At 45.8% G+C, this 9,386-nt stretch overlaps 1 protein-coding gene across 3 annotated transcripts in view; it reads right to left on the bottom strand.

Moving 5' to 3' along the window:
- Positions 1–169: 169 nt before the first annotated feature.
- Positions 170–9,386, bottom strand: part of LOC118384186 (microtubule-associated serine/threonine-protein kinase 1-like) — a 59,471-nt gene continuing 50,254 nt past the window's right edge. For all 3 annotated transcript variants that reach the window (XM_052518960.1, XM_052518961.1, XM_052518962.1), the window contains 8 exons: positions 8,384–8,544; positions 7,949–8,220; positions 7,620–7,850; positions 7,179–7,408; positions 6,869–6,991; positions 4,384–4,520; positions 4,061–4,248; positions 170–3,939 (listed from right to left, as the gene is read on the bottom strand). In XM_052518960.1, coding sequence (XP_052374920.1) covers positions 2,267–3,939; positions 4,061–4,248; positions 4,384–4,520; positions 6,869–6,991; positions 7,179–7,408; positions 7,620–7,850; positions 7,949–8,220; positions 8,384–8,544 — 3,015 coding nt within the window. In that variant the 3' untranslated portion in view covers positions 170–2,266. The remainder of the gene's footprint in view (positions 3,940–4,060; positions 4,249–4,383; positions 4,521–6,868; positions 6,992–7,178; positions 7,409–7,619; positions 7,851–7,948; positions 8,221–8,383; positions 8,545–9,386) is intronic.

The following is a 9,386-nucleotide window of genomic DNA, read 5'->3' as shown; positions in this document are numbered from 1 at the left end:
TAGAATAAGGATTTATGTACTACTCTATTCATGAAACGTCTATCTGCAAGGTTGGGAAAAGTTTTGCTGAACGTGGCCCTGCTGTAGACCCCTCTGATATCCATTTAGAAGTTGTCTGTCAAAGTTGTCTGACAACAAGAACACAAACAGATACATTATAATTTAAGGATTCTCTTTAAGTATTTTATTACTCTTTAGGCTTTTTTTTGCATTGGTTTCATAACAGTGCCTAGGGAATAAAATAACATGGACAACAATGAACTGAGAGAAGTGTCATAAAAAAAGTCAAAACTCACAAATAAGTCAACATGGACAGAGGCCATGGTGTATTGCAACTCTCTTATGGAATGACAGAAGTATAACTGCACAAAATATGACAACCACACATATTTGGTAAATTCTCTCATTTGTAGACTTACAATTTAGAGATATAAATAACGATTCAAAGAACAATGCACAAGTAAACAATTTGAGAACAATTTGAGAAATAATCAAATACAATAAATAGTGTAATAAATAGATAAATACATTTGACACAAAATAAAGTGCAATTTCCACACACACCCCCGCATACACAAACACAAGCTTTTAACTAGCATTCATCTAAATAAGAGCTGTTTGTTTTCTCCTAGGAGCACTGTATCTGTACCATACAACTCTCTTTATCGGTCATAATACAAACAACAAAAGTTTTTTCAAATTGTATTTAGACAAACACGTTTCTAGTAGCTATATGAATGGAACAATGGTTACAATAGAACATAATGAAGATATGAGGGTAATATCTCGGATAGAATCTAATCTTGTGTCATTAAATTGTGAACTAATTATGTGTAAATTTCATTTTGACCTCAAATGCCATCGTGTGATGGCCACAAGATGGCAGTCTGATACAGGTATGGGCATGAACATATTAAGTTACGTCACTGAGGAGAGCGCTGCCTAGGTCTCTGGTGGGCTCTCAGATCTCACTAGGAATTCTACATAGAGCTTGCATATCATTACATATCACTGTAAACAACATGTTATCCCTCAATTAAAACTGGCACTTTTATTCGCACATTACATTATACAAGGCTAATTTTGCATACATTGAAAAGGGAGAGAGTTCTAGCCTACGTTGCCAGAGTACGAGTAAGTCTCAAAGAAGACTCCCATTCTATAGTATCTATTTCATCACCTGACTACACTTAATTAACACAGAGACATATGGGTTCCACTTCTTTAGTTCAATTCATTAGCACTGTATTCATGTCAGAACCTAAATAATTGCACAATTCACAATGCCCACTGGGCACAGACGTCAATTTAATGTCTATTCCATATTAGTTCAACGTAATTTCATTGAAATGACGTGGAAATAACATTGATTCAACCATTGTGTGCCCAGTGGGTGGAGTCAATGCAGACAATTCGGAGAACAATATCTGCTCTGCTTGGCTTATTGCTTGGCTTACTCCCTAACATCCATTCATGGGTACATTGTAGGGGACACACAGGAAAATACCTAAAAATCCCATTGCATAGTGTCCCTGTGCAAGTTCAGATAGTCCACCGAAATCCAACCAGGACTCAGCCCTTAAAACACTCAAACAAATTCATTCAGCTCTTCTTTACACAATACAATTCCAAGTTCCATATTTAGCAAGCAGGTCATCATCTTAGTCCAGTTAGGAACACATCTCAATGTGTTACACCAATGCAACAATTCTTCTCTCAATCTTTTCTCCAGGTACTGTGTGAGAAAAAGAACAAGGTCTTTGTATTATCTTCGTATTTTAACTGACTGAAGAGATAGCTTCGAAGTTGACGGACATGGGTAATGCTCCTCATGGTGACAGACTGTGACAGGAGCCTGCCTATTGACATGCTGTTTACTTTGGGAACATGTGGGGGCTGTTGACATGATGTTCACAGTGTTCACTACCATCAGGTCTGTTAGATGTTTTTCCTCATCTCTTTAAATATTCTCTTTCATCTCTCATGTACAATTTGGAACATGCAAGAAGACACACTTTTACTATATACATTACACATACAGTACATACACACACACATTTGAGAACAGCATTAAAGCACATTCCTCCACATATTCTTGTTTTATCTACAGGTCTGTATTTTCTAGCTATTTGGTGTGTGTTTCTTTAGGCGCACATGTTTTTGTCCCTTTTTTGAGGGTGCCCTGTCTGTGCCTGATATGGTGGCATGATATTCCGGTCCAAAAGGCATTTTCTGGGAGATCCCAGGTTTGTCCCTCACTCGCAGATCAGGAGTGGTGCTTACCTGAATTCCTCGTGTTTGCCTTTTCAGGCTGAGCTGAGCCGGAAGGACTTTGAGATGTCCCCTGAGCCCCCCGTCGACTACCTCCAGACGGAGCCTCAGACTTTCCTGCTGAACTTCCCCGTTTCTCCTCACCACCCTTGGGCCCTTCCTGGGATCCCATCTTCATAGGCCCCAGCACGTTTTTGGCCACACTGGTCAGCTGAGTCACAAAGCTTGGCTTGTCACCAGGGGAGACGGGGCGTGACTTGCTGGAGCAGGGGGAGGCAGCGGTGGAGGAGGGGGACATAGGGTTCTCCTCCACCACCTCCAGGTGACTCCTCTCCTCCTTGGCCCCTCGGTAGCTGCTCAACGGGACAGAAACCTTGTCTGCTCTGGATTTTGTTGAAGCAGGAACTGGGCCTATGGTAAGAGGGGATGTAGCCGGGGTTGGGGCTGGCGCTTGGGTTGGGACTGAAGGAGCAGGTCCTTTAACCTTGGTCTCAGTGGCTTTTTCAATGCCACCCATCCCTCCTTTCAAAGTGCTCTCTCCCATCTGTGTGTCTTTACTTGCCTTGGCCAACTCTGTAGCTCCCGCCCTCTGTGTAGTGACTTTGTCTGGGCCCACAATCCCTTTCTTCTCACTCTTCTCCTGGTTTCTGCTTGCTGGGGTGGTGTCTGTCTGGACAGCCTGGTGCTTACGCTCCTGGGAGAGCAGACTCTGGGATGTAGCCTGGACTGGGGCCCTCTCAGTGGGTTTAGGGCCTCCACTGGCTGTTTCAGAGCTTGAAGCACTAGAGCTTAGAGGTCTGTCTGCTGGGCTGGACTTGGCCCCTGGAGTGGAGAGGGTTGAGGCTGGGCTAGGCTGGGCCTCACCTGGTACTGGGGAAGCTTTTCTATTCAGAGCCTCACAAGGGGTTAATGTCTTAGCTGTCTCACCAGCGCTGGTCTTGGGCTCTACTTTAACAGGTGTGCTGTCAGTGTGAGGGTCAGATGCTGTAGTCTGGGCAGCTCTCTCCCTCCCTGTCTGCAATGTGTCCCGGCTCAGGGGCGACTCCTGTCTCCCTAGCCTCCTCACAGGCTTCAGGCACCCTGTCTCTCCAACCGTGGGGGGAGAGGGGGAGGAGGAAGATGAGGGAGAGGGGGGAACGGGCCCGTTCTCTCCTTCCATCTCCAGCAGACTCTGCAGGCTGTGCTCACAGTGGAAAGACTCCCTCCTGTAGTCCCCATGTGACACCTCCAGGCTGTGCTTACGCATTGACACCCCCCCTGCAAGGGGGGAGGAAGCTGATGACGAAGATGAAAAGGAGGGCAGGAGGGTCGCGCCCAGTTTCTCTGACGACTGAACCCGCTGTAGCAAGGGTGAGCGGGGGGGCTCTGCGCTTTTGGGCCTGGGACGGGCCACAGGGGGAGAGGAGTGGAGCTTGGCTGGGAAGGCCTGGGTGGTGTTGGAGCTACCCACCGTGTGGCCAGACAGGGGTGGGGGAGAGGAGGTGGTGGGGGAGGGTGTGTGGGCCAGGGGGGACAGGGGGATGTTGCCAGCTGACTTGCAGCGGGCTGAGCGGTACTGGCGGTGCAGTTTGGGGGAGAGGCCGTGCAGGGAGCTGGGTCTCATGTGCTGGGAGGCAGCCGGAGAGTTAGGGGTGCTGGAGACTGGAGAGCTGCTCTGAGAAGAGTTGCCTGAGGAGTGAAGAGGAGATATAGCAATAATTCAAACTGTATTATTTTGTTATGTGAGGGTGCAGATGATAAGAGGAGTGCTGTACAGTAATGTAGGTAGAGTATTGCCCTTCATACTGACCCATGTAGGTGGAGTCGGGGGTGGAGCGGTAGCTCTGTGTGGGGGAGCGGGCAGAGAGGTTGTGGGTGGGGGAGCCTGGGAGGCTGTCCCCTGATGACAGAGAGCGGTTCAGAGAGGACAGGCTGCGGCTGGTGTGGAGCAGGTTCGACTGCTTAGTGATCTTCCTGAACAACGAGCTGCGCTTCTTACTGCGAGTGAGAAGTGAAAAGAGAGAGGTGGGAGGATGAGAGAGTTAGAAGAACAGAGTCAATGACATTGATTTTCTAGAGCGCTCATCTGAAATCATAGTGTAGCATCTGCTGTGCAGAGAAACCCACTTGTACCTTTCTTGTCCCTCCTTAGCCCCTGTCTTCTTGTTGCGCCGTGCCATCTTGGACTTGTAGCTGGACTTGCGGGCAGGACCAATCTTGATGGAGGTGTTTTCAAAGGGAGTGGTGGTCACTGTCACATTGTTTCCACTCTGGAGAAACAACGGAAACAAAAAAGTACAGTATGCACTGCTTGCACAATTATTAGGCAAATTGTATTCCTCAGGATTCATTTTATTGTTGAACAAACACAATGCTCTCAGTCAATCCAAAATGTTATTGCATCTCAAACCTGAATGTTTAACAAAGGAATGGTGAGGTTTGTCTTTCTCTGGGGAATATATAAGTGTTAGGCAACTATTAGTGTGCACAATTATTAAGCAACTAAACTACAAAAATAATTTGTCTCAACTCACTTTTTATTCTCAATTTTTAGAGTAAGTGTAACAAACAAGTAACACAAAATGACAATTAAATAACAAGTTTGGCCTTTCAAAAATATTCAGTGACCAATGTAGCCACCCTTCTTTTCAATAACTGCCTTGAGCCTTCCATCCATGGAGTCTGTCAGTTTCTTGATCTGTTCACAATCAACTTTCGCTGAAGCAGCAACTACTGCCTCACAAATGCTGTTCAAAGAGGTGTATTGTCTTCCCTCACTGTAAATCCTTTGAGAAGGGCCCACACGTTCTCAATAGGATTTAAGTCAGGTGAGGAAGAGGGCCAGATCATGATTCAAGCATCTTTGAGGCCCTTGCTGGCTAGCCAAGCAGTGGAGTACTTGGATACACGTGGTGGAGCATTGTCCTGCATAAAGATCATGGCCTTCTTGAATGCTGAGGACTACTTCCTGTACCACTGATTGAAGAAAGTATCGTCCAGTTTCAGTCCATCTTCAACCTGATAAGGTCCAACTACCTCATCCTTAATGATAGCAGCCCATACCAGTACCCCTCCTCTACCTTGCTGGCGCCTGAATCGAAGTGGTACCCTGTGTCCATTACTGATACAGCTACGGGCCCATCCATCTGGTCCATGAAGAGTCACTCATTTCATCTGTCCATAAAACCATAGAAAAATCTGTCTTCAGCTATTTCTTTGCCCAATCTTGATGCTTCAACTTGTGAATCTTATTCAGTGGTGGTGGTGTTTCAGCCTTCTTGACCTTGGCCATGTCTCTGAGCACTTGACACCTTGTACTTCTGGACTCTCCAGGTAGGTAGCGGCTCTGGAATATGGTGGCACTGGAGGATAATGGGTTCCTGGTAGCTTGATGTTTAATTCTTCTCAAGTCTGGAATATGGTGGCACTGGAGGATAATGGGTTCCTGGTAGCTTGATGTTTAATTCTTCTCAAGTCTGGAATATGGTGGCACTGGAGGATAATGGGTTCCTGGTAGCTTGATGTTTAATTCTTCTCAAGTCTGGAATATGTGGTGGCACTGGAGGATAATGGGTGGCACTGGAGGATATGGGCTTGATGTTTAATTCTTCTTCAAGTCTGGAATATGGTGGCACTGGAGGATAATGGGTTCCTGGTAGCTTGATGTTTAATTCTTCTCAAGTCTGGAATATGGTGGCACTGGAGGATAATGGGTTCCTGGTAGCTTGATGTTTAATTCTTCTCAAGTCTGGAATATGGTGGCACTGGAGGATAATGGGTTCCTGGTAGCTTGATGTTTAATTCTTCTCAAGTCTGGAATATGGTGGCACTGGAGGATAATGGGTTCCTGGTAGCTTGATGTTTAATTCTTCTCAAGTCTGGAATATGGTGGCACTGGAGGATAATGGGTTCCTGGTAGCTTGATGTTTAATTCTTCTCAAGTCTGGAATATGGTGGCACTGGAGGATAATGGGTTCCTGGTAGCTTGATGTTTAATTCTTCTCAAGTCTGGAATATGGTGGCACTGGAGGATAATGGGTTCCTGGTAGCTTGATGTTTAATTCTTCTCAAGTCTGGAATATGGTGGCACTGGAGGATAATGGGTTCCTGGTAGCTTGATGTTTAATTCTTATCAAGTCTTTTGCAGTTCATTTGTGCCTTTTCTTCTCCATGCGTTTTTTGCGCCCCAGTTGACTATTCACAACAAAACGTTTGATGGTCCGGTGGTCACGCCTCAATAGTTTAGCTATTTCAAGAGTGTTGCATCCGTCTGAAAGGCGTTTGACAATTTGTGACTTTTCAGTGTCAGTTAAATCTCTTTTTTGGCCCATTTTACCTGAGGTAATGAAGCTGCCTAATAATTATGCACACCTTGACATAAGGTGTTATTCACTTTCACCACACCCTCCCTCATCACACAAATACATATCACCTGAAAATTATTAAATCCAAAAAGCATTCAAGTTTATATGGTTTGGAGTTGGAAAATGTGCATAGAAATAATGATAAGATCAGAATACTCACTTGCCTAATAATTGTGCACACAGTGTATGATAGGCTTCACCTGTATTCTATAATGTAGAAAAAAACACCTGTTGTTTCTTTCCTTTCCTCTCACCTTCAGAATGAGCTCCACCACCTCAGTGTGCACCAGCCCGTGGACAGACTCCCCGTTCACATGAGTGATGAGGTCACCAGCGCAGAGTCCCGTCTCCTGGGCAGGGCCTCCGTCCTCCACATGCTGTGATTGAAACAGATCAACATCAATCAAACAAGTAATCATGCTATTCGACAAGTCTGTTTTTTCCACTACAATTGTAGCGATGCTTTGTTATGATACAGAACTTCTTCAATAGAGTGATGTCTACTTAACACTACTTTCTCCATAGAAATGAACACAGAACATATCATCTCTATCGCTGTCTCACCCAGACCACGTGGTGTACGCTGTAGACATCACTGTCTCCCATGTAGACTCGAATGGCTCGGAGGGTGAAACCGTACTTCTTCCCAGAGCGGTGGATGGTGATGGGAGAACGCAACACGTTGACCGTGGGCGAGTAGTCTCGGCTGGGGGAGGAGTCACGAGACGACAGGTCGGAGGATATGGATCGAGGAGACATGGGGCTGGCCAGGGGGGACATACCATGCTGCTCCACTGAGGAGGGGGGAGAGAATCATAGGAATAAAGTGTGAGAAAAAACATCTGAATAAGTCAATTGAAGGTCAAAGCAATAGATATAGTCTTTAAGAAATGTACAATTTTCCATAACAAGCCCAGTTAACCATTTTACTGTTTAACATTAATATTGTCATTAGCAACAGACAGCCCCGTTCTTCTCACACTCCCTTGCCTTCCAGCTCCTCACCTGTAGGTATGATGACAGACAGGGCTGTGGTGGAGGCAGACTTGATGACCTTGGTCACGGGTCGCGAGTTGCGTTTCTCTCCCTCAGCTGAGAGCTGGCTGTGGCGGACCCTCCTCAGGACCAGCTCGTTGGTAGCCCGGGATCCCTGGGGCTCTGTTGCCCCAGCAGTCACAGTACTGTTGGGGCTGGGGATGACTCCCATTGGTACATCAGCTGGCCTCAGAAGCTTGTCTGGAGCAGAGAAGAAAGATGGAGGAATAAAATCATGTAGGTATCAAAGTGTATGTCAAGCCAGGATTCATCCATTATCTAATGCCAAATGCCCTCACCTCCAGCAGTCAAACCGTTGCCCTCCTTTTCCTTCCTAAAATCCCCCTGGCTGGATGTAGTGCCCATGGATGTGGTGCCCATGGCCCCCTCCAGAGATGTGCCCCTGGCTTTGACTGGGGGCTGCCTGGTGGGCACTGGCAGCTCAGGATCGGCCTCTAGTGGGGAGGCGAAGCGGTGAGTGTCCATGAGGGCAGAAAAGCGTCGCCGGGCCCCAGATGGAGGACTAGAGTCACTCTCAGTGAAGGATGACTCTGAGCATGACAGTCGCTTCCTACACACAACACAACATAAATGTAATGTATTTATAAAAACAAACAATGACTAATGATAATGAGAGCCTTGATAATGAGGACCAACAATGTCACATTTCCAACTTGTTATGTAATGTAAGAGGGTACTAGTACTAGTCAGAGTACAGTAGTGGTCATACTCACATCTCAGGTGATCCTGTCCTCCAGCTCTTGTCTCTCAAGGTCAGGCTGCCCAGGCTCTCTCTCTTGGCTGCCCGGTCCTCCCTGGGGCCCTTGTGCTCCCGCCGGATCACCGTCGGGGGCTTGTGCTCCAGCTGGGACAGGTGCTCCATGCTGCTGTACACCTGTAGTTCCCAACAGAGAGAGGACGCATAAGCTTTCAGCACCCACAGAGGGAAAAATTACACATTTTCCCTTGATTCTTTCTCTTACAATGGGTTCAGTGATACAATTAGCTTTCACAGATTAGTCAAGAAGGGGAGATCTGACCAGAAAGATACATTTGTCTGAGGCATGTGTGTCAATAAAATCCAAGGTTACCAAAGAGGTTCTTTCATGACTTAGTCTACCATGTGTGAAAGTCACGTTAAGTCACTTGGCTCAGACGTATGTCTCTTTCTGCTCAGATCTCCCCTTCTTGACTAATCTGTGAAAGCTAATTGTGCTACTGAAACCATTTTAAAAGAAAGACTCATGAGAATTTAGGATTATGAGATTTACTGACAGGCTTTAGGGAAGGCACGTTTACATGGCCTAGACTTGTACAATGAGGGGCATCAAGTTAATCTAGATCAGCAAGGAGTGTTGGAGAAGGGAGGTGAGACAGAATAACTAATTAGGCCGAAGTATAGGTTTTACGTTAACATCAATTAATAGCCCAGGCGTTTATTTGCTTGAATCACTGAACACAACAGCCGCTTATTAGACACAGGCTTCTATTTGAGTCATGAGTCTCTTTCCTTAAATGCACACAGCGTTTGCGCATTTGCTTACTTCATTGTTTAATTCCAGCATTCACTTCCAGTATTTTAATCAATATCTTAATTTCCTGCACAAATGTGCTATCATTCACACACTGTGCCACATTTATTTTGTCTTAGTTTGCCTCTAATAAAAATGTATAAAAAACCCCACCCTTGACAAAATAATTATTCTCCTCTTTGAATGTGCATTTTTTCTGCAGTTC

This window comes from Oncorhynchus keta, chromosome 5, assembly GCF_023373465.1.
Source record: "Oncorhynchus keta strain PuntledgeMale-10-30-2019 chromosome 5, Oket_V2, whole genome shotgun sequence".
Lineage (NCBI taxonomy): Eukaryota > Metazoa > Chordata > Actinopteri > Salmoniformes > Salmonidae > Oncorhynchus > Oncorhynchus keta.
This window is presented reverse-complemented; position numbering and strand designations above follow the sequence as displayed.